Source organism: Phyllopteryx taeniolatus, chromosome 10 (assembly GCF_024500385.1).
Source record: "Phyllopteryx taeniolatus isolate TA_2022b chromosome 10, UOR_Ptae_1.2, whole genome shotgun sequence".
Classification (NCBI taxonomy): Eukaryota; Metazoa; Chordata; class Actinopteri; order Syngnathiformes; family Syngnathidae; genus Phyllopteryx; species Phyllopteryx taeniolatus.
The window spans coordinates 21,817,599-21,844,069 of NC_084511.1; the positions used below are offsets into that span (position 1 = coordinate 21,817,599).

General features: G+C 40.9%; 1 protein-coding gene across 6 annotated transcripts in view; it reads left to right on the top strand.

Moving 5' to 3' along the window:
- Positions 1-26,471, top strand: part of LOC133484313 (protocadherin-1-like) — a 144,679-nt gene that overhangs the window by 14,950 nt on the left and 103,258 nt on the right. For all 6 annotated transcript variants that reach the window (XM_061786626.1, XM_061786627.1, XM_061786632.1 and 3 more), the window contains exon 3: positions 1,652-3,835. In XM_061786626.1, the coding sequence (XP_061642610.1) occupies positions 1,652-3,835 (2,184 nt within the window). The remainder of the gene's footprint in view (positions 1-1,651; positions 3,836-26,471) is intronic.

The following is a 26,471-nucleotide window of genomic DNA, read 5'->3' on the forward strand; positions in this document are numbered from 1 at the left end:
ATTAATACATTTTCAGAGGTACAGAAGTAGCAGGTACAGAGCGCCCTCTTGCGGTTGTCAGTGTGAAAATAACGTGAAATTATATAATAATTTCACATGTAAGTCGCTCCGGAGTATAAATCGCACCCCCAGCCAAACTATGAAAAAAAACTGCGGTATATATTTTCAGGGAAAGGGTTTGTTAAGGTTTTTTGATCGTTAAGGTCTGGGTGAAGGTAACTTGGGGTTGGTTGTAAGTTGCATTTTTGGGGGGACATTTATTTGATAAAATCCAACACTAAGAACAGACATTTCATCTTGAAAGGCAATTTAAAATAAAAATAGAATAGAGAACAACAGTCGCACCCGCGGCCAAACTATAAAAAAGACTACGACTTATAGTCCGAAAAATACGGTAACGCAATACTCAAATTCCTCCATTTTGAGTAATTTAGCAAAGTAACACGTTACTTTTCCAGGCAAGGTAATTAGACTACAGTTACTTCTTCAATCCAACAACAATTACTTTTGTATCTCACCAAACAGTAATTTGTACCTGGTGACTCAAACAAAGAGCAGCCCAAATGAGCAGTAGCATTTAACCAAGACCACCCTTTTTCCACCGAATAGAAGAAAGCGATTGGGAAGTGATTGTTGATTCTACAATGCACAGTGACGCTGCAGTACCATAAAAGTGCAAAGAAATGCACGATTTCACTGTCGCCACACTATTTTTGTTATTTTCCTTAGTAAAAAAAGTGTATTTGACTGTTATTACGTTTTTATTTACACATTAAGAATACAGATTTCCTGGTGTGTTCAATCCGCAATGCATTGTTGGTTAATTATTCATACCGAGTGCACGATCATAAATGGGTCATGGAGGTTAAGGACTGACCCACTGAAGGACTTACAATACTTGGCTTAAATATTTACAATGAAAAGTGAGAACACTCAACTTCATCTGTGAGCTGGTTGACGTCACATAGTAAGAAAAAAAGTTTTCTCCCTCTTCGCATCAAAATTACTGTGGTGGGAGCAATTGTGTGTGTGTGTGTGTGTCACTCACTTTCACGTTTACGTACATCCACGCACAAAGGCACGCACACACACACAGTTGCTTTCATGGACCACAATCGGAAGTGTACTGAGAATGGTGTGCGTGTTTATGTTTAGGAACGTACTGTATTGTGCTGGTATGTCAAGTTTGCACTAAGATGCTGAGTTAATGTGGCTTCAACTACACTAATATTTAAGTTATGTTGATGTAATAATTCTGTAACTTGTGTGGCGTACATTACCATGTAATGGGTACGGTTAAGCTAATGCTTTTTTCGTACTATGGATAAGTGATATTCCTGCCACTTGGCAGCTGCCAAAAGTAACTAAAAAGTTACTATTTTCGAACGTAGTTACTTTTGAAATCAAGTAATCAGCAAAGTAACTAAGTTACGTTTTCAAGGTACCTGTGGCAACACTGGTTAGGGTTAAGGTTAATGGGTCAATGTTTAGGGTTAGTACATTTGGGGCTATAAAGCCTTTTTTGTCAAGAAAACTATTTGATTTTTAATTTCATTTAATTTCATTTTCATGGTTTTATTGTGACTGAAGACTAATGTGTGACTGAAGTGGTTTGAGCCTTGAAAGAGTTGTGTCTTGTCTGTCTTTTCAGGTCCGCGCAAATGACGCCGACATGGGCACCAATGGTGAGATCGACTACAGCCTGCACCAGATGTCCGAGGCAGTCCAGAGACTTCTGCGCATCGACCGCTCCACCGGAATCATCTACGTCAAAGGCATGGTGGACCGTGAGGAGGAGAACTTCCTCAAGTTCTCTGTCGTGGCCAAAGACCGGGGGCCAAACTCCAAGAGCTCCAAAGTCCTGGTAACCATCAACGTCCGGGACCAGAACGACAATGCTCCCACCATAGAGATCCGCGGCATTGGCCTAGTGACGCATCAGGATGGCATCGCCAACATCTCAGAGGACATGCCGGTGGGCACCGCGGTGGCGCTGGTCCAAGTGTCGGACCGCGATGAGGGGGAGAATGCGGTGGTGACGTGTGTGGTGGCCGGCGATGTCCCATTCCAGCTGCAGCCTCTGGGTGAGTCCAGCAACGACCGTAAAAGGAAGTACTTCCTGCAGACCACCACGCTGCTGGACTATGAACGAGTGAAGGATTACAGGATTGCGATCGTGGCGGTGGATTCCGGCAACCCTGCTTTGTCCAGCACCAACTCCCTGAAAGTGCAAGTCACCGACATAAACGACAATACACCCAGCTTCTCCCCAGCCATCCTGGAAGTGGACTTTGCTGAGGGGAACCAGCCGGGCGACAAGGTGCTACAGGTGGTGGCTGCCGACGCCGACAGCGGCAGCAACGCCGAGCTGGTCTACAGTATCGTGGAGCGCTCGGCCACCCCGCTCTTTGAAATCGACAACAGCAGCGGCGAGGTTCGAGTTAAGAACCTGCTGGACCGCGAGGAGACAGAGCGCTACGAGTTCCGCGTGGCGGCAGCTGACAAAGGCGTTCCGAGCAAAACCGGCACGGCGACAGTGATAATCAACGTCCTAGACCGCAACGACAACGACCCCAAGTTCATGCTGAGCGGCTACAGCTTCTCCGTCATTGAAAACATGCCACCGCTTAACCCTGTGGGGGTGGTCACTGTTACCGATATTGACAAGGGCGACAATGCTCGAGTCAAGTTGTTTGTTGAACCCGACAATGGCAAGTTTGTCATCCAAAACGGCACCGGAAACATCTTGTCCAGCATATCGTTCGACCGAGAGAAGGAAAGCACTTACACCTTTCGGCTGAAGGCAGTGGACGCTGGTGACCCCCCTCGATCCTCCTATGTGGGCATCACCATCAACGTCCTGGATGAGAACGACAACGCCCCCTATGTCACCAAACCTGCCAACTCGTCCTACACGTACCTGAGCCCTGTCACAGCTCTGGAAAGCCGCGTAGAGGTGGTGGAAGCCGAGGACATCGACTCGGGACCCAACGCTGAGCTGGAGTACATCATCACCGGGGGGAACCCGTATGGACTCTTCCACATTTCGCCCACCACAGGGGAGATCACCCTGGCACAGAAATTCACAGGGAAGCACAACGGGCTGCACCGGCTAGTGGTGCAGGTTCGGGACAAAGGCAAGCCACCTCGCCACACCACCACGCTGGTGCATGTGTTTGTCAACGACACCAAGGCCAACGTGTCACTGATTGAGGCTCTGGTGGGGCATAGTCTGTACACCCCCCTGGACCGGGACATCGCGGGGGACCCCAACTACGCCTTGGCACAGCGTAGTAACATCCTGTATGGGAGCCTGGCCGGGATTGCCGGCGTCATCCTGGTCATTGTGGCCGTGGTGGTCATCAGGCACCGACTCCAGAAGGACACCAAGAGCGGCTACCAGGCGGGCAAGAAGGAGAGCAAAGACCTATACGCCCCCAAGCAGGGACCCAAAAACTCCAAGGGGAAAAAGAGCAAGAAGGGCAAAGCTCCAAAACCAGCCAAACCTCTAGAAGAGGACGAGGATGCCAGCCTCCAGAAAGGCCTCAAGTTTAATCTCATCAATGAGGTTGTTAGCGACAGTCCCCGGATACACTTGCCCTTAAACTACCCGCCCGGTAGCCCTGACTTGGGGAGACACTACCGCTCCAACTCGCCACTGCCGTCCATCCAGCTTCAGCCGCAGTCGCCCTCAGCCTCCAAGAAACACCAGGCGGTGCAGGACCTCCCTGCCACCAACACCTTCGTGGGCACGGGTGACAACAACTCCACGGGCTCTGACCAATATTCGGATTACAGCTACAAGGCCAACCCGCCCAAATACAGCAGCAAACAGGTAGGACACTACGCAAACGCGCCCATGTACCAGCGGGACATCTATTGGACCGATGGGGTGTGGTAGTCTCACCCCAGGGGATGTACATAGACCAAAGCCGCACTCACCAAACCCCGAGCCGCCCCAACCGCCACATTCATATTACATTTTCCTTTTTCTCTGTTTGTTTGGTTTCCCTTCACCATTTTTTTCGTTCTCCCTCTACATGGACGTCATGAAGGATGCAGGATAGACCACATAGGGGGTTCTCACTGAGACATTTTGTTGCTTAAACCAACAGAAACGGGGCATTCGAAACCCACCGTGGGTCTAGCCTTACTTTACTGTCTTGTTTATGTTCACTTGTGCTTTCAATGAAGGAGCTTTTGCGAACATTTCCTTATGTCGACCTTTCAGGCCTACTTCGCTATTCAGCGTCTTTGAGTCTGTGTGACAAATAACCACTGTGAAATCCTCACTTTTATTTTGTTTTTGTTTTTTTCTGTTTAATTTTCTGCTCCCGTGTTTGTTTGTTTGTATCGTCGAGTGGTTTCTGTTCGCTTTGGACCGGTCGAGCTTATTTTGGAGGCAGATATAAATGAAAGGCAATCAGGGGTGTTAAAAAGGTGCGAAGGTCCTTCATTTGATGGTCTTCACAATCAGCTGAGGTCCCAAAAAGTCAAATAGTTTGCACAGACTCGCAGTGGGTAATGTTGGCCTTCTTTTATGACCCACAGTGCCTTGTTCTATTTAATATGTAGTATGTGTGTGTGAGCGAGGTTGTTCTTGGCTTCATGTCCATGACAGGCTGTTAAAAGTCCAAACAGAACAAGAACATATAGACAATCAAATAAAGACCACATCGGGACAATAAAGAAACAAGACTTCTTTTTTTTTTTTTCCCCAGTTATGGATGCTGTTCTGGTTGAAATTTAAGGTTCAGCCTAATATGCACTAGAATCTTTACAGGTGAACATTATTTGACCCTCTCTAATAGTACTGCCATAGAAATGACTCGAGAATCTCAGCCACCGTTTCCTTCTCAGAGCATCCTGTTTGAAGCCGCGGGGCTTTAGGAGTCACAGAAAGGCACACAAGTGGACATCCTTGGAGATTTTCTCCAACTAAAGTCAAGTTTATCTGAACGGCAAAATTCTTCTTAGGAAATAGGAAGTGACTCAAACTGAAACATTAAACAGTTGGATATTCAACAGAGAAGGTCAAATTAAGTTGACCTGGAAAGGTTATAGTACATTTTTGGCAAAAGCCTGAAAAAGAACCACACGATTGCAAGAAGTGAACGATCTTTAGCATAATAGTTCCCGGATGCTACACAGATGCTATAACATCTATAGTTAGCCCTTTGGCATTGAGTCACAGTTTTGTTTCTTTATTGTCACACCCTGTATATACACTACACTATATACTGTATATTCATGATTAGTTCTGTGTGTGTGTGTGTGTGTGTGTGTGTGTGTGTGTGTGTGTGGTATGATTATCTGCTGTTGGTGTTAATGATAAACACACACGCACACACAGTTTAAATGAGCTTTCCCGGTGTTCCTCTTCTTGTTCTCTGCCTGAACATCATGTACATAGAATGCTTGTATTGTTCTTTATTTGTTTTGTTTTTTATCAAGTTAAAAAGCATAATTCATTTCAATAAACATGCTTCAACGTGATCGCTTGTAATGCTCTCTGTGCCTTCACTCGTTGCTTGAGATTATGATGAGGATGAAGATGGTGATGGTGGTGGTGATTGTGGTGCAGATGATGTCTTCATTTCCATCTTTCACACATGGAGATCAACTGTTTTGCATATCACCTGTCAGCAATTAAAGTAATTCTAGTCTTAAATGTGATTTCCCCAAATTAAAGCCCTAATCCTCCTTTCTCCAAAGACATTTAAACCTTATGTACAGCACATTGTTAAAGCTGCGGTTGTTGTTAAAGTGCTCTCTAAATAAAGTTGAGTCAAGTTTATCCACTGTTTAGAGGTCTTAAAATTTCCACATCAAAGAAAAATAATTGCTTGATCCAATGTTTACATTTTTTTTTTAATTTCCTATTTTCCCCTTGAAATATATAAAAAACCAATATTGAAGTTCTACAGGTAATAGGTCACATTATTGGTGGAAAACAATTCGGAACTATTTATCTTGGTCTAATTTTTTTAATGTCACAAATGCCTAGCGTATGTGCAGGGGTGTGTAGACTTTTAATATCCACTTAATACTATACTTATTCCTTAATACTACTAATAACAATTAATAATATTTTTTGTTTTTAATCATGGATAATTTAGAGGGAAAGAAGCTGTCGCACGCAAACAGACACACACACACACACACTCACTCAAATACATGCACACGTACGCACACATGCACAACAATACACGCATAAACACATGAATACACACATACATACTGTACATACACATTAAATGCACACAAATACATGCACACACACGATTGTACACATAACATTCATATGAATACATGTGCTCTCACACAAAAACATAATTACACACATCACATATACATATTCACACACATACACTTAGCTTTTTAAAAAATAAAAATGCTTGAAAACACCTTTTTAGAAAAGACTAGTTTAATTCTTTGTGGACATTGTTTTTAGCTTTGTGTCTTTTAATGTTTTGTTTAATGCTGCACAGCTACTTTTAGATGTACCTGAGTACAATCTCTATTAATGTTGCACTGTTGCTCTTTGAGATCATTTGTTTGATGTAAAGTGCGTTATAAATAAAATGTAGAGTAATAATAACAATTATTATTATTATTATATGCACACATACATACAAACACACATAAACACATACACATGGATATGAATACACGCACACACACAAATACAAAAACATACACACACAGAAGTACACATTTTGACACACAGAAACACGAACCACATTAGCAGTCAGACGCGGTCCTTCCTGCTTGAACGCTCAGCCATCGCTATGGCAACACTGTGACCTGTGTGTGCCTTGACTCACACGCGCGACAGTTTGCATGGTGAAGTGTCCTTTTCGAGTGGATGTGAAGTCACTTCAAGATGAAACCCACTAACAGACGACTGACAAAATATGCTCAGGACCCCTGACATTCTTTGGTACCCTTCTTCAACTTACTTTCTTAAAAAAAAAAATCTTTAATCATGCCACTTTTTGCCACTCCGCGTTACGTACTTGGCACTGTCAAAACCATGCCTGGGTGCCTTTGAATCAGGTGTGTCTAGCTCCTATAACACTTTACTCCCTAGAACCTCCTCCAACTTACAACCTAGAACCAACATTTCCCCGTAGAATGTACTACACCTTACTCACTAGAACTAACCTCACCCTCTAGAAAACATGTATATATGACACCCTACACTGTAAAACCAACTTACATTTTAGAACTTGTGACGCCTTACATCCGAGAACCGACAAAAACTTTCACCCTGGTTACGACTCCACTTTACACCGCAGAACCAACCTTACATCTTAGAACTGACATCTTATACCCTAGACCCAATGACACCTTGTCCCAAGAATAAACTACCCCTTGTAAGGTACGTATATCATTTTATAGTCTAGAATGTACAGCACTTTATACCTTAGACCCGACTTATCTTAGCACTCTACAACCTTCTACACCTTACACCTTAGCTGCCTGCTACACCTGACACACTAGGACTAACCTCTCTTCTCTAGAAAATACTTATTACTCCTTACACTCTAGCACTTGTGAGACCTTAGAAGAACCCACAATTCCTTTCACCCTAGTAACTACTACACCTTACACAGTAGTACCAAACTTACATCCTGTTACCAACAACTTACACTCTAGGACCAATGACACACTTGAGAACCAATAATAAACCCAAGACCCAACCTTATAGCCTAAACAGACAACTTTACACCCTAGTCCCAGTTTCCCAACCTACCTACTACCTTTGACAGCCTAGCACCGACAACACATAACTCCCAAGGACCTACTAGAATGTACACCCAAGACCAACACATGTTTGGAACCTACAACAATTTACATACTAGAACCTATAGCACGTTACTCCTTAAACAAACAATGCCTGTCACCATAGACTCGCAACACCTTACACTCTAGAACCTACAACACTTCACTCCTTATACTCTACTAAATTAGACCTTAAACCCTAGAACCCACTTAGCTTTTTTTTGCTGTTGCCTTTCACCTTAACAAGTGCCTCTCATATTTTCACAACAAAGTCAGTTAATGTTCTATGTTTTTATGTCTACAATCCTCGAAAAAAAGTTGCTCGCAAAGATATTTCAAAGTGGTTGAACTAGCATGGATGCATTTCCCGCTTGTTGGTCTGTTGCTGTCAAAGATATGAACAACAGGAAGATACAACATGTCCCTTTGAGCTTGGTGCCTACGGTGACGCTAAGCTAGCAGGGACAAAGTGTCAGTGCATTCCATGTTTGTGGACGGCACGAAAACCAAAATAACAAGGTTTGAACAGTTGAACACACGCCGTACAATCACAACAAGGGAACTGGGAATAACCTTTCATAGGTAAGAATTCTTTTGTATCTTTATTCAAATGTTCTTTGTTAATAGCACATGCTTTGACGTTGACAAAAACGTGAACCTCGCGAAAATCGGTTGAAAAATGAGCAAGCTCATATATATTTTCAATGTCCATGCATTGCCTTTGATGGGAACGTTGCCCCCACCAACGTAGCCGCCACATAGGCACGTCGCTTAGCCGAGCTTCTATGGTATGCTGGGGTATTTAGTCTTCTCTTCGATTCTTGTCTGTTTGTTGCTGTTAGCACTCTGAAATAACGCCGCCCTGAAATAACCCTTCTCCTATTTGATGCGCCGTCTGACGCTCCAGCGGTGTTGCGATAGCAAATGGCCACCTTACATCACAGTGTTCCTTCGTCAAGTCCTTGCACATACACAATGAATGGGTTTGTCGATGGCGTTCTGTGTCCAGTTAAATTCAGTGTGAAAAGGCTTTTACGCACGCACAAATTCACTGTGTGTCTTGTCCTCCACCAAACCCATGAGACTGACTCACCAAACCCCTACGGTTCCATCGAACCCAGGTTAAGAACCACTGCTCTTGAACCAAATTTAAACTCTAGACCTTGTGACACCTTCCACCTTAGAACCTACAACTCCTTTCACCCTATTATATACAACGTGCACTGTAGAACTATCCTTACATCCTAGAAACAATGCGATCTTACACCCAAGAAGCAACGACCTGTTGCAACCTTCCACACGTTGCACCCTACAGCCAACGACACCTTACTCCCTAGACCCAACAATGCATTTCACCCTACAATCACTACAACACTTAACTCCCTAGATCCTACTACACTTAACACCCTAGAACCTACTAGACACCTTACCCTAACTTTACCTTACATCCAATGTTCAACATTAAAACTTAGATCCTGCTACACCTTACACACTAGAACTAATCTCCCACTTTAAAACATGCATATGATACCTTACGCTCTCGACGTGTGACCATACACCCTAGAACATACAATTTCTTTCAGCCTAGTATCTACTACACCTTACACTCAAGAACCAGTGAACCTACAACACTTTACACTCACGAAAACACACCTTACATCCTAGAACCTGTAACACTTTACTTTCTAGACCCGACTAAACGTTACACCCTCGTGGCTACTAGAACCATTGCCTTAAAACTTAAAACCATTTTTTTATCAAAGTCAAGCCACAGCCAAGATTCAACCTTACACCTCAGAACCTGCTACACGTTACACCCAAGTACCAATCTTAAATGTACATGCTAACATTAGCTCAGCCTGTTGCTGTGTCCACAGTCTCAACCCTAAATAGACCCTTGCTGACCCGCAATTTTATTTGTTAGCGTGTCTGATTGGGACTGATATGCATTCAGTGTTTTTTTTTCAGTTTTATGCGGTCAAGAACACTTGTGGCGTCAAGAGGCACTCACGGGAAGTTATTAGCACGTCGCTAGTCAAGTGATGTTTGACTTCGTGTTGAAACACGTTTGATTGATACCTGGGGGTCGGAGCTATGTGTGTGTGCGTGTACCCATACACAATGGCGTCTTTATGCCACTCTTCCAACTGAGACAAAAAACAAACATTCCTCAACTTTTCTACGAAGTAAAAAAACATTCCTGTACACACCGACATCTCTAAGATGGAAGTTCTGCTGTAATCATCGCATTTGGGGTCAAACTGTACCAGGGTGGTTTCAGTACTCTCAAAAGGTTCAGGAAACATTGTGGTGCTGTGTGGAAGACATCTGATTTACCAATAATTCAAAGTTCCTCGGACTTGAAGTGGAAATGCACTTTGAGTCTCCCCCCTCTCTCCCTCTCTCTCCTTGTCTGACTATATTGCTTGCCCTTCAGGGGTGACATTGTTTAACAGTTGTAATCCAAAAATTGTCCGCTTCTGTGTGGGTGTGCGTCTCTCTGTGTGTAAATGTTTGTGTGCATGTATGTACAGTGCCATGAAAAAGTATTTGCTCCCTTCTCAAAATATTTGTGTTCATTTTTTTTTTTTTGCAAAGTTTCCCCACTTTAATGTTTCAGCTCATCAAAAAAATGTAAATATATAATATGGTAAAGAACAGAATTCATGGTTCCATCAATCACAGCAAGTCGTCCAGGACAGGTCCTGAAGTAATTAAGCAGTCACAAACCATCACACTACCACCATCTTTGACTGTTGGTATGAGGTTCTTTTTCTGAAATGTGATACAATTACGGCAGATGTAATGAGACACACACCTTACAAAAAGTTCATTTGTCGTCTCACCAGTCCATAGAATACTCTCTTGGGAATCATACAGTTTTTGTTTTTGTTTTTTTCCAGAAGACTAGCTTTTATGTTGTTTTGGGTTAGTATTTTTTTGTCATTTTTGCTCAGTCTCTTCCTTATTTTTCAGTCATGAACACTGACCTTAACTGAAGCAAGGGAGGCCTGCAGCTTTTAAGCTGTTGTCCTGGGTTTCTTTGTTATCTCCTGAGTGAGTTATCACTATGCTTTTGGGTTAATTTTTGTGGGTCGACCACTCCTGGGTTGGTTGAACACTGGTCCATGTTTTCTCCATTTGTGGATAGTGGCTCTCACTGTGGTTCACTGGAGTCCTGAAACTTCAGAAAAGACACGTAACCTTTTCAGACTGATAGATGTCAATTACTGTACTTTATTTCTCATCGTTATTAAACTTATTTGGCTTTTTGTTGCAGGTTTTTGACATCTTTTGGCCAAATTCATTTTGTTAGACAGTTTCTAAGTGATTTCTTGATTGCCACAATTTATTTGTGTGTTTGTGTATATACATGTTTGTGCGTGTGTGTGGTGTGTGTGCAGAAAATACAAAACATAAACATCATTTTGTCAGTGTGTGTTGTGTGTGTGTGTGTGTGTGTCTGTGTGTATTTATGTTTGTGTGTGTGTGTCGCCACCTGCTCTGAACAATACCAGTGAAGTGGAACGGAAACCCGCCTGAGGCACACACAAACACACACACACAACCCCCCCCCCTTCCCCACACACACACACACACAGAGGACATTGTTGGTTTTATAATTTCACATCACCTGTCAGTCCTTAACACAATTGTCATGCTATTTGACGAGCAACATGCCAATGTAGTGCTACTACAACACTTACATCCATTTGCTTGAATTTAATGTTAAAAACAAGTGTTTGTGTGCGTGTGTGTGTGTGTGTGTGTGTGTATGTGTGTGTGTGTGTGCGTATACGAATACTCACAGTGATGATGCTAGAAGTCTATCCATCCATCCATTTTCTGAGCCGCTTCTCCTCACTAGGGTCGCGGGCGTGCTGCAGCCTATCCCAGCTATCATCGGGCAGGAGGCGGGGTACACCCTGAACTGGTTGCCAGCCAATCGCAGGGCACATACAAACAAACAACCATTTGCACTCACAGTCACACCTACGGGCAATTTAGAGTCTCCAATTAATGATGCTAGAAGTGAATAATAGTACTGGACCCCTGGAGAGCACCAAACAAGTTAGCGTGCGCGTTGGTATCAGTGTTAGCAGGTGTTAGCCATCCGCAGAGGTCAGTGCACTGGCACACCTGTAGGCGGAGTCGAAGGTCAGAAGCGGTCCAGCTGCTCCATGTGTGGGAGAACACGCCAGTAGCAGCAACACATTTTCAAAAAAAATAAATAAATCAAGTTTTGCGAGAGCGGCACGGTGGCCGACTGGTTAGAGCGTCAGCCTCACAGTTCTGAGGTGCGGGGTTCAATCCCCGTCCCCGCCTGTGTGGAGTTTGCATGTTCTCCCCGTGCCTGCGTGGGTTTTCTCCGGGCACTCCGGTTTCCTCCCACATCCCAAAAACATGCATGAATTGGAGACTCTAAATTGCCCGTAGGCATGACTGTGAGTGCGAATGGTTGTTTGTTCCTATGTGCCCTGCGATTGGCTGGCAACCAGTTCAGGGTGTACCCCGCCTCCTGCCCGATGACAGCTGGGATAGGCTCCAGCACGCCCGCGACCCTAGTGAGGAGAAGCGGCTCAGAAAATGGATGGATGGAAGTTTTGCGAGACTGTAAGTAACACAGAGGATATTTTGGGCTCTTTAGTTTTGATTTTTGTTTGTAAGATGCTTACGCATGCTAACAGCAACAATAGCTTGTTCGTCACACATGCTAATCTTAAATTCAGTCAAATTTTTTTATTGCACAATATAGTTCAGAGGTTATATGCTCGATTCAGTAGCCACATTTGTGCTAACAGGCGTTGTAGTCTCAGAAAATGTGTTTACAGAAGTCGGGCTAACAGTAAATGTGCTAAAAGTAAAGTTAATAGTAAAGGAGTAAACATTTGGTCTTCACATAACAAAACAAAAAACACTGAGTCAGACTTTTTTTTGCCAGTTGCTAGCTTTGGTAGCGACACTTGTGCTAACAGTAGCCGTAGTTGTACTAACAAAAGTGGGACTAACAGCAGTTTTGCTGTGCTAGTAGTATCATTACATGTGCTGACAGCTTTTGTGCTAACAGTAGCAAAAACTGTGAAGTGGAGCAAACAGTAGCAGCTAACTCAAGTTGTGCTAACAGTACTTAACATCACTCTGAGTGCAAATGAGGAGCAGCGGCTCACCAGCTCGCTAGCTGTGATGGCTAACAGACGCCAAGTGACAAGTTTGAGACCAGCGTTGGCATGTTGGAATACGTATGTAGCGCCTGCTAAGCATCCATGCGCTCACTGGTGGTTTCCAAGGCAACCGGCTCAGCCTGCTGCTTGATTGACATCAAATGTTTGTCAAGTAATAGATACTTTTTATTTATTTATTTTTGAAAACAGAGAACTTTTTCTTTTCTTTTACTTTTTAGAAAAACAATCACAATCTTATAACAAACAGTCATATCGTTTGGAGGAAAAAAGTAGCTACACGCTAAGAATAAATATTTAATAAAGCATAACCTTACTGTGAAAAGTGGTATATTTTAGTCAAAACAACCGTTTTCTTCTTAGGGTTAGGGGAGAAGAAGGAGTGCTTTGATACGGTCATGGCGACCTACAAAGTTGTGCTGCTTCATCGCCCGACACAGCCATAATTTTGTTCTCCTGATGTGTTCTCGTGCTAAGTAATTCGGCTGCAGGCTAACAGCAATAAAAAATGGATTGACTCGACCGAGCGAGCGACTGACTGAGCGACTCCGCCAGCGTATAATCGACAGTTTTGGCAGCCACTCTGGTCACGCTAACATGCTAACGGGCTAATGACACTAAACTAAGCAGCTTCTACAGGCCTTTTTCTGAGTTAAAAAATAATATGAAAAGAATTCAATTATATATTATGTGTTGTCATTTTACTATATAAAACAAATATATTTTAGGAGAATAAAGTTTTTTTTTTTTCGTTTTCTTGATAGAATTTGGACTAATAAAGTTGCATTTCAAGGGACTATTGATTTTTTTCCCCATTAAAAAAAGTGTTGAAAGATTTAAGGGAGAAAAAGGAAAAAAGTTCTCAACCTAAAACTAAATTCTAAACCTACAAAAAAAAATTTGTTTAAAAAAAGTTGGAATCTTGTAGGAATAAAGTTGCAAGAAAAAAAACTTTCGTAACCAAAGCCAAATTATGTTAAAAAGGTGTCATTTCACAAGAATGAAGATGTACATTTTTGTGGGGGCACAAAAACGTAATTTTATAATGATGAATCATATATGTACAGGAATAGTTGCATTTTTTATGTCGAAGTTGTAATTTTATGAGAATAAAAATCATCATTTTATGAGAATAAGCAATAGAACTATAATTGTACTTTTTGCTCAAAAGCAGTTGTAATCGTAAAAGAATAGACACATTATCCCCCCCCCCCTCAAAAAAAAGAATAAAGTTGTAATCTCATAGGAATAAAGATGCAAGAAAAAAACATTTTAAAGAAAAAAATCTGTAATCTTTCATAAATGAAGTCAAAATGGAGTTGAACATGTTTGGGGGAGGCAGGGGACTAAAAAGTAATTTTCCAAAGATTAATTCTATTTTTTCAACAACAACAAAAAACAAAAACAAAGAAAGAATGTTACGCATCAAATTTAGAATTTTTCAAGACAAGAAAACACTACCTCATAAGAATAACATTGTTTCTCTCCGGAAAAAAATATAACTTTTAATAAAAATAATTTGTAATCTTACAAGGATAAAGTCGCATTATCCCATTTTTCCACTTTTCCTTCTTTTACTACATTCACTGGCATAATGGCAAAAGCGCCTCCTGTTGCTTTGGTTTTCATGAGGACATTTTAACCCGAAAAAGATGTTTTTTGTGGTTATATTTCATTTCCTGTTTGCTGGGTGACATTTTTGCATAGCTGGCAACCGTTTCCATGCCAGCACGTTAGCATTCATGTGCGGGATTAGTTAGCGGCAGCATTTAAGGAGCACTTTAGCCAGCTCTTAACATTTGTGTGTGCGTCAACATCTGTTCATCACTAATACCGTATTTGACCTCCCATCTTCCCATTTACTTTTTTTCTTTTCTTTATTTGACTTTTGAAATGATTTGAAGAGCTTCTGTTGTTGAGTGAAGACAAATTGCTTGAGTCCAAAATGAGAAAAATACATAATGAAGAGGAAGGAAGGAAGTGAAGAAGGGAAAAAAATGTGAGGAAATGCCTGGATTAGCATCTGGCCGTAATCTGGCAGGAGGTTAGCACAGGATTGAGGTCGCGTGTTAACTCATAGATTCAAATCACTCGTACTTTGCAACTTTAACACTCATATTTCTTACACAAGTCAGATTTTATTTTCAAAAGTAAGTCGTAGTCTTTGAGGATGAAATCATAGTTTTCTAGGGATTTGTCTTTTTTTTGTCAAAATAAAGTCATATTTTGTTAGAATAAAGGCAGAATCTATGGTAAAAAAAAAGTATTTTTTTTAGCAGAAACAAGTCAAATTACGAAAAATTCTTTTTTATTGGTATTAAAAATTGCAATAATTTTATTTAAAAAAAACAAGTATGATTTTATTTTAATAAATTATAAAAAATGTTTTTTCTTTTTTTTTCTTTCCTTAGCTGAACAATAGTTAGACAGTCTAGATATTTGACCACAAATAACATTAAAACAGTCAAATCATCTTCTTATTTGTGGGGGAGGGGGGCACCAACTGAGGTCATGCAAAAACTAACCACTACAACAAGATGAGAGAGGACAGAAAAAAGCAGGAAAGGAGAGGATGTGGGAAATGAGCAAGGCGGTGCTACTGATGAGTGGTGTGGTGGGATGCTTTTATAGTGTCTAAACACCTGTAATAATCTGTGAGTTGATATCTTAATATAACCTGTGTTATATATTATATATCAAGGGTGGGAATGGGGGCTACCGATGATGTTTCCGGCATTCAGGTTTGTCCGTTGCTGTCGAATTTTCTGTGTTTCTTCAGCTGTGGCGAAGGATGCTTTCTGAAGTACACAATCATCTATACTGTAGTTTTGAGCGTGTTCACCTACAGATTGTGTCGCCCACACCAAAGCTCCAGCCGCTCCACTTCCTGTCGATATGCAGACTTGTCACCGTCTTTGATGTGGCAGATGACTGTGTTGTCTACAAACGTCAGGAGTTTGACAGCCGGGTGCGTTGAGGTGCAGTCGTACGTGTAGAGAGAGAGAAGAGCAGCGGAAAGAGGACACATCCGTGGGGCGCCCCGGTGCTGATAGTGCGTGTGGATGATTTAAACTGATAATGATGATTTAAATGGTTAAAACCCCTGATTGAAACAATTAAAAAAATATATATCGGTTATCGGTATGAGGTTGGAGAAGTAGCAAGTTATGGGTTAATGGTATCGGTGGCAAAAAACAGTTGCCCTAATTGTCTTTTGAGAAAAAAGTCATAGACACTTTCAAGAATAAAGTTTAAGGGAAATAAATTTTAATCCTACAGATGAAATGTATATTTCAAGAAAAAAAACTTTATGAGTTGAGTTTTTTAATATTAGTATTTTTAAATTGACAAATCTTATTCTTATGACTCATATTTTTTTCCACGGGAAAAATCTGCGATGTTCCAAGAATAAATTTCTGTTGTTTTTTTCAAAAACAACAAAAATATTTTTCTAAAATTTAAACACCTTAATGTTGTGAATCATATATTTTGTTTAAGAAAAAAATGTAATTTGCTTCACGAAAAAAACCCATTTCATTTTATGATAAAAAGTTCTATACTATATATATACTATATATTTTTTGAATGGAAAAAAATGCAGTTTTACGGGAAAACTGTTACTTTTTTTTAAGACAGCAAATTGTAATCCTGCAGGAATAAAAATCATATTTTATATGATTATATCATATTAATTTCTGGCATCAAAATAAAATGAAAATTCGGAAGGAAATTAAATGTTGAAAAAGTCTGGGATTAGCGTCTGGGCATAATCTGTCAGAAAGATAGCAGCGGATTGAGGTCGCAGTTTCCAATCATTTCTTCTTCCTCTTCTTAATTTTTCTGTCTTCCTCCTCCCCCTTCTCTTTCTTCTCTTCTTCTTCTTCTGTTGATTGTTGTGAATTTCCCCAAAGGTTTTGTGTGGAATCGTGTGTGTGTGTGTGTGTATGTTCGCGTAGGTTGTTTTTTTGCCGGCCAATCATCTGACCGGTGATAGCGCCACTGTCGGTTCCGCTAGGCCACATCGCCCGCGGAAGCAGCAGCATGAACATGAACATGATAATCAATGAACGCTTTAGTGGAACAGCATACTGGAATGGAAAAAAGTGTGTATGCGTTTCATTTTTAAACAGAACTACTCCTTGATTGTCTTGAAACTATATTTGACTATTTACATTATTTGGACTTTACCAATGAGTATTACGGAAGCACTCACAAGGAAGAAACACAAACCGAATCTCATGAGGGAAAAGTCAGATTTTTGCAAAAAAAAAAAAACAAAAAAAAAAGTTTTCAACGTTGTTTTTTTATATTTTATATACATTTTATATCTTTTATTATTTTTTTTAATAGTCATATTTTTCAAGAGAATCTTATGAGGAGAAAAGTCTGATTTTTCTAGAGTAAAGGTAGCTTTTTAAAAGTTGTATTATTCAAGAGAGTCTTATGAAAGAAAAAGTCTGATTTTTGGGGAATTAAACTATTTTTGACAAAGTATTTTTTTGCAAGACATCATATTTTTTGAGAGAATCTTTTGACAAAAAAATCTGATTTATAGACGGGTATTTCTAGAAGAAAACATTTTTTACAAGGTTGTTTTTTTTCAATAGTATTTCAAGAGATTTTTTCCCCCCAGAGAAAATATTTTTGAGACAAAAGTGATATCTCTATTTTCGATTCTTCCTCAGGATTTTTTTACCATTAATATTGTAATGTTATGAGGGTATATGTTTTTAAAAAACAGTCACACTTAATTTTTAAGAATAAAACCATATTTTTCATGAAAAACATATTTTTTAAAGTCGTAATCGTATTATGACTTGTTTTTTTCCAGAAAGAAAAGTTGAAGTCGCATAAGAATTCTCAAATTTGTTCAATAAAATTGTGTTGTTTTTTCAAAACTGTATATTTTTTTATGTGTATAGTGGAGATGGGGCGCTGCTGACCTCGCCCCCTAAAAACAAACAAACTAACAAAAAAACAAGAACAAACGGAAGAACAAATACACTGACAATTTTTCTGGGTTTATGTATGAAACTTCCCTGATCAGTGACTATTTTGTAGGAGGTCTGTACAAATTAATGAATAGTTTCTTTCTACTTTTTTCATGTGAAAGTTTCAGGACTTTTGCCACTTGTACTATATATTCTTTTGTTTGCAGCAGCTAAGTGTTAGCAGCGTACAAAAGGTGGCGACGGGGACGCTGACAAGCCGACGACTGAAACGCTTTGACCATTGCAGCCGTTACTGAGACAACGCAAACAGAAAGGACATGTCGTGGCGGACGAGTTCAGACACACACACTCACACACAAACACACACACACACACAGATGCACACACTTCGTGTTAGCATACACCCTGAGGTGGCTATGCGTCGCCGTGACGACAGGTTAAAAGCTTCCTTCACGGCTCCCTGCTCTGCAAGGCGATGTGTTTGCAGCAAGGAATTCTGGGTCGTTTGTGTGGAAAGATAAGGTTGTTACGATGTTTGGGTTTTGGGCTTGAGGAATGCGAATATTTACCCAGCGCAGTAGTTAGTGTTAGATGTCTATCTAATGCGACATAACTGGCAAAACGTGTCAGTTAACGTATTTATAGCTATCGAATGTATATTGGCTATCAATATTTATCTATGGCTAAATTAGCTTGTAGTTAGCACAAGATGGCTATCTAAGGCTAGTTAATTTACTTCAAACTGTCAGTTGCCATCAAGATCGCTATCTTAGGCTACGTTAGTGACGAGCAAGTAGTTTTCTGTTAGAGATAGATGATACGTAATGTTTATCAACATGAACATTTTCTGTAGGCTAAGTTAGCTTGTAGCACACTGTGTCAGGTGGCATAAGATGACGAGGGCTAAGTGGACGACTAGCAAACTGTGTCACTTAGCATAAAATGGCTACCTAAGGCAACATTAGCAACTACCAAAATACGTCATGATATAGATGATAACCAAGGCTAAGTTATTGACTAGCCATGTTGGTTGGCGTAAGTTGGGTATCTAGGAATATGGCATCGTTAGCAACTAGCAACCGCGTTAGTTAGCCTGAAAGGTTAATTTAGCAACCTGTAAATCATCAATTGTCAAACAAATTAGTTTGAGTTGAAAGATGAGGTTGTTGGGACATTTGGGTGGGGATACAATTTGCGAAATGTAATGCCTAGCGCATCAGCATCAGATGGTATCTCAAGCTATGTAAGCACATCGATTAACGCAGTATGGTTTGTAAGTTAGCAACTAGCACACCATGTCCATCCATTCATCCATTATCTGAGCCGCTTATTCTCACAAGGGTCGCGGGAGTGCTGGAGCCTATCCCAGCTATTATCGGGCAGGAGGCGGGGTACACCGAAATGGTTGCAAGCCAATCGCATGACACATATAAACAAACAACAATTCCCACACACATTCATACCTACGGGCAATTTAGAGTTGTCATTTAACCTACCATGCATGTTTTTGAGATGTGGGAGGAAACCGGAGTGCCCAAAGAAAACCCACGCAGGCACATGGAGAACATGCAAACTCCACACAGGCAGGGCTGGGGATTGAAACCCGGTCCTCAGAACTGTGAGGCTGATGCTCTAGCCAGTTGTCCACCATGCCGCCAGCATAAAATATGGCTACCTAGGCTTAATTAGAGACAAGAAAACTGCTGTGTTACAGATTGCCTTCACTTTTTTTTCAGCTCTGAAAAATAGGAAATAAAAAAAATATTCAAAAAAACAAAGCAAAACATTTAATTACTCAGAAACACAGGTTTTTTTTTTTTTTTTTTTTTTTTTTTTTACCAAGTGAATGCAATACGATTCCATACTGAATTTAAGATGGCGTTAAAAAAAAAGAAAAAAAGTTCATTTTGCAGAGTCTCTGTGTGGAAGAGGACACCCCCTGCCAATCCTCCCCACTTGTATCAATCAATGGCCATGTTTGCTGAGCACACTTGACTGACTGATTGACTGACCCAATTGAGTGAGCGTGCCTGTGTGTTTTAGTGTCTGTGTGCATGTGCTACACAGTGCTCATTTCCCGCTGCTAAATGCTAACTTATTCAAGAGTGTCGTCCTTGTCTCTGCCAAACGCTAACGAAACGTCTTTCACGTTGTCTGGAAACATCGCTCAGCTCCACACGTGTAATGACAAACAAATGAGAAGAGTGCAAAGTCTCTAGACTTTGCACCGAGAACGTTAGTGGTGTCATCTTAGCTCCAGCTTGACACAATTTTGTGTGAAAATGTGACTGCCTGTAATGATGGAATTATGGTGACCATGCTAACACTTTTAGGCTGCTCCAAGAGCTTATTGTAGCTCATTTAGGCCACTTACTGTCAGTCATGCTAACACCGGGAAGCTAACTCTGACCTCAGCGCACTTCTACTGCCACCAGAACCAATCATGACACAAAAATATCAATATTTAGTCAGTTGCTGCATCCACGCTAACACTAAAAGCAATTTAGTGTCGGTCACACTAATGCCGTAAAGCTAACTCAAACCTGAGCGCACTTTAACAGCCACCAGGTTTAATCATATGACCCCAAAAATGTATATATTAATACATGCATAAATTGTGTATGTCCATACTGTCCATGCTAACACTTAAAACAATCAGTTTACAGTCAAAACAGAAAACGAATAACGCAACTGCAGTTATTTGATTCCCCCCCAGCCCCTGAAACCTTTGAAACCAGCTTTAATTGCTTTTAGTTTATTTTTTTTCTTCTCGATGCTTCCAGAGATATTCAAGCGTCAAGGCCGCTCGCCCACGTTCATCTACCTCTCCTTCACTTGGACACAAAGTAAAGCCGCTAACAAGCACTTTTCATTTGCATTCTGTTCCTCGCATGCTGTGAACTGCTCACATTTGCAGGTTCAAACGCTGCACGGAAAAACAACAAGTAAAAAACATTTACAGGGCTTGACTTCACTCTAACCTCAAAATCCTGCTTTGACCCTCTTTTGCTGGCATGTGTGTGTGCATGTGCATGTGTGTAGTCTGTTGTCTCGCCTGACTCCTTTGTTTTACTGCCGCGGTATGCACTGTGTCATCATTTAGTGACTGACAGGCATAGACAACTGACAATTGACAGGATGTAGATCCGTGTTTGTCTGTCTGTGTGTGTGTGTGTGTGTGTGTGTGTGTTTATTCAGGCTGCCTCAACCCCTCTTTAACGGCAGAAACAAGCAAATTATGCTTTTTTTTGTCCAGTTCCAATGATGCCTGTCATGTGATTTGGCTGATTACTTGTGTGTCGTTTAATTTATTGACAACCAAGGGATGCCAAAAGTTCCCAGGTTAAAGTAAGAATTTAGAGCAGATGTGATCCGTTGGGCTTTATTGATGAGCAAGGTTTTGAGTAACATGTTAAAAGAGTAACTGAATTAAAGTAACTATCACTTTTTGATGTAACTGCACAGTAATGTAAGGAATCAATAATATATACAGTCACAAAAGACACTGATAAAATATTTATAGATGAATAGGATGACATGTTGTTGTTGAACCAAAAATACTACATTTTTTGGTTACTAAGCCATCATACAAGTGTGTAATAACAAAATAATTGCAGATATGGAAAGCCCTTATCATGTGACTCTATGTAGTTTGTTGTAATATTGTTTTGTTGAATTTATTTTATTTTTTTTACCTTGTTACTGGTCACTTTTAACTTTGCAGAAATGCTTTAGCTCGAGGCTGATCCCTGCCAAAAAATGCCAGCCAAGCAGTTTACTATTGATTATGTGTATACCAAGTATGGATACACTTAGATAAAAATTGTTGGAAAATTAAAAGGTTTTGTGGATACGTTTTGTGTCGCACGGTGGGCGACTGGTTATCACATCCGCCTCACAGTTCTGAGGACCTGGGCTCACATCCGGCCTCGCCTGTGTGGGGTTTGCATGTTCTCCGTGTGCCTGTGTGGGTTTGCTCCGGGTACTCCGGTTTCCTCCCACATCCCAAAAACATGCATGGTAGGTTAACTGAAGACTTTAAATTGCCTGTAGGTGTGACTGTGGGTTGTTGGTTGTTTGTTTATATGTGACTTGACTTTACATTAATTTATTCTTTGGTGTGTCCAAAGGTCTGACACCAAAGAGGCGACATGTTGAATATCAAGTGTTTTGAGTATCAAGATTTATGAGTGCGAGAGAACTATGTAGTACAATTACTATGTAATGGATTACAGTTTGTGGAGTAACTTGGTCAACACTGTTGACAAGCAGGTTAAGAGAACAAATATGGCGGACTCAGGTTTCTGGGTTATTTTCGATGCATCGCTCACACGTGTCCTGCCGCTCGCTGCAAGAGTGTTTGGAGCCTCCGGGGGCCAATCGGGGTATTGATTGCTACTTTGTGTGTGTGCGTGTGTGTTTATGTGTGTATCAAACAACACAGTGTGTTGTTGGTAGCTGATCTCACACACACACACACAGACACAGACACACACACACACGCGTGTAATATAGTGCAGGTCAGTGTGTGTTTGACCATTTGTCGATGGCGTCTGTGGCAGTGGCGTAGACTGACACACACACACAAACACACACACACGCACGCACACACACCAAGCATGCTGTCACAGATAAATGATACGCCCGCAGCTTGTTGGCAGAAAATTATGTTCTATTTTCCACTTTGGGGCGGCGCAAAGAATCGTTACATTCACGTTGGTGTGCAGGCGGCAAAACGTTTTCTCGAATTCCATTGAATTATCACAGTTTTGAATCCCTGTTTTTATAGCTCTTTTTGTGTAAAAATGTTTGTTAAAACATATGTCACCCTTGTTTCATATCCTGTTTTTTACACTTTGTTGGAAATTTTATTTTGGCGTCATTGTTGAATTTTATTTCTTGAACCCCCTAATTTTTTAATTTTTTTTTATTTTATTGTTTTTTAATGTTTAAGCTCCCAGGGCTTAACTTTTCTTTTTAAATTATGATTATTTTTTAAGTGTATGCTGTGTATTTGGTGACATACAAAGTTAACTCATTATTCAAGTACCTGCCCACTCCGTGGTTGCTACATGCCCACTCATCTCGGGAAAAATTGCTGAGTGACAACGTGGCTGCGTCTTGTGCAAAGCGTCACCTGCCAAACTCAAAGAAATTGAGGAATAAATTGCTTAAATTTATTTTGGGAGAAATTCCTACGCATTTCGGAACCAGAATAGTACTGTGTTTGGATGGATTTGGATGGTTTTGTAAACGTAAGCTTTCACACACTCCTGGAAATGCATTTCCGTATTTGGAGCAAGCGAGACAGCTGGCTGGGCAGCCGCCAAAAGCCATGCAAATACAGTATCTAAAAGGATACATGTGTTGTGTTTTACAACAATAATTACCTATACGTATAATGTTGAATTTGACTGCGGTCACTGTCACCAAAGTGTGCACGACAGAGGAACGCCATGAGCCGGTGACGTTATAGTGATGGCATTGGACCCGCGTCTCAAAATATCCTCCTCCTCTTTTTTACTTGACCGAAAGTGACACATTCCCTCCTCTGTGGGGTTGTGATTTGTGGGTTGGGGGTGAAAAATCCAATGCTTGGTAAAGTCTGATTCACAATGATACAACGGCCAATCAGAGCAAAGCTATTTTCTATATTTAAATTGTAGAATACGAGCAACTCCTTCAGAGGAATGCTTAGTTGTGTTGCATATAAATTAGAAATCCAGCCGTCCGAAGTTACTTCCAGACGAAAAAGACCAACTAGAATAGCTTCAACAAGGAATTTCTCAGCATTTCCAACCCAAATTATTTTGCAAACTTGATAAAAGGCATACATGCAAATCAGTCTCCTTTCGGCGAAATTCGCCGTTGCTGTCGTCATAGGTTGTTTCGTACTTCTTGAATGCTGGCAGCTTGATCCATTTCACATAACTACCATCCGCACACAGATGTCATTGTGAGTATTACTCCGCGGCGGACTAATATGCGAGCGCATTGGCCTGAGGTTCCAACTGTGCGCTCGGGACCTGCTTTGGATAAGTTGTTGACAAGACCAGAAAAAACACTTCCGCCGCTTCTGCTGTTAAAAAGTAGCGGTACTTTTACTTTGTTACAATAATCTAAATGTTACTTGCTACTTTTATTGATCAATTATTGCTTATTTATCAACTATTTCGTACGCGACACTACGACTTCGACTTCAGCATTGTGCGCTGTTTGCGCCAATCCTTTTTAAGCGCTAGTGACGTTTAAGTCTAGTTCACTCATCAAATGACGCAAGAAAGTCACATGACCTCACACTATGTCCTCTATTGGCCTTCCCGGGCATAGGTATTAACACTAGATAAGCCAGTCCCGCTGATCGTCGTGCCTAAGTGGTGGCCATGTTGGGAAGGTCGTCGTTACTATGAAGGCAACGGCGCGCCACTCGTGTTTACATTTAGACGAACAAAAACAACAGCTTTCATGTATTGTAGTATTTTTCTGGCACTGTCTCCCCAAACGCGGATATTTCAGCCCACTTATAACTTGAGAAAACACAGTGCAGTAAATTGCAGATGTTTTGTTGTAGTTGTGACTGTGCATACACACACATGCGCGCACACACAGACACACACACACAGAAAATTCAGAAGTTCCACATTCACATTTCATTTTTTTATTTTTTTTTAAAATTGATGTTCATGCTGTGGTTTAAAAAACTCACTATTTCCTCAGTACTTGAGTAATTATTTCACTGTGTACCTTTTACTCTTACTCAAGTAATTTTTTGGAGGACTACTTTTTACTTTTTCTTGAGTCACATTATTGTCAAGTAACAGTACTCTTACTTGAGTACAATATTTGGGTACTCTACCCACCTCTGGAGCGGACAACCTCTATTCCTACTCTTATGTTTAAGCAACATTTTTGCTCATCAAATCAGCCAGTATTGTATTTATTGCACTGGTCTTTTGTATTTACGCGTTGAGGTGCTGCGGGTCGTGGCCCTGGTTGTGGTCCCAGCAGAATCGCGAAGCACACGTAACATCGGCGACAAGAGCTGATCCGCTAGTACATCTTGTATTAATTAGGAAACGCGCCTAGAATTATCTAATTAGTTTACGGATGTTCATGTTAAATGTATTAAGCGACAGAGCGATTTTAGGGATTATGTCACAACACAGACTGAACTAACTTCAAATTCAGAAATGGCCAATAAAAACAGGAAAATACTGTACTTAATATTTTCCTGGAGGATGCATTTGGCTTTAGCATTTGTAGTTGGCAATAGTGAAAAATGAAGTGAAACAGACAATGATTTTAGTCAATTCTTTTCCAGAATGAGTGCTTAAAGAGGAGAATGCTATTCATGTGGCACAGCTTGAAGCAGGCATCAGGTCCAGGTGGAGATGGGCCTGGCTCAAGTTGGAGGCCAAAACAAAAAAGCAAAGAAATGAGGCAAATTTTATTTGAATCTTAAATTTGTCAATCAACATTTACTTGAGCAGTGTAAATAAATGTTTTTCTGCGTGAAGAAAATGTGTTTACGTTGCCTTATTGTACTCTTCAGAGTCTTCCAGAATGCTTAATTCATTTTAAAATAAAAAAAATCCTCTACGAGGGTCCGGGGGATCCCTCCAGACCCCTCTACAATGTTTTTTTTTTTAATTTTGTCACCTTTATCATGCCTTTGGTGTTTGCATGTCTGAAAAGGACATCAGAGATGATCAAAAATAATAAAAAAAAAAATCTGATGGCATGAGACCTTTAACTTTTAAACTGCAATCTGATATGCTGGTGACTTCAAAGACCTTCCAGCACATGCGTACAAAGCAAGTTTAGAAACTTCCAGCAAATTGAATCAAAGTCTTGTCTGCGAGGGGTCAAAGTTGAGCCCTGTGCACGTGGTGCTGGTTATCTTCTGGTTACCGCAGCGACCAGATGGAGGCTGATTGATGAGGGTCTTTTTATCCCGCTAATGGACAGGAAGTGACCACCCGCAACCTCTGAACTCAATCACACACACTCTAGTGCCTGCCCACAGCATGCTGTCTAACCACACGTACACACACACACACACACACACACACACACACACACACGCACGCACGTATACACACACACACACACAGCAGCTCACTTTTATCTTCCCCTCACGTTTGCCCACCAGACAGTACAGGAATATTTTTGCCGGCACTTTTCCGGGTCTGACCGGAGAGGTCGCACGGGACAAAAGACGCCGATTGGCGGCGCCGGAACGTCTGCATGCATCGTCTCTTTTCTGTCTGGTTAATTACGAGACTACTTTAGATTTTTTCTATTGGCTGAATCCAAAATATGCTTCTTTATTGGTTTTATTGAAAAAATGAAGAAGGTATTGGGGGTTGTCAGGGAGGATTTTTCCAGACCACGCGGAAAAAGCTGTAGTGTATATGCAATAACAGTCGGAAAATTGTGGGCGTTGAACTTTTTCACCAGGAAAAATGTGGGTTTTGAACCCTTTCAGTGTTTTCACTTGTAAAAGTGTGGTTGATACATCATAGAGAAAAGTGTTTGTGTTGAATGAAAA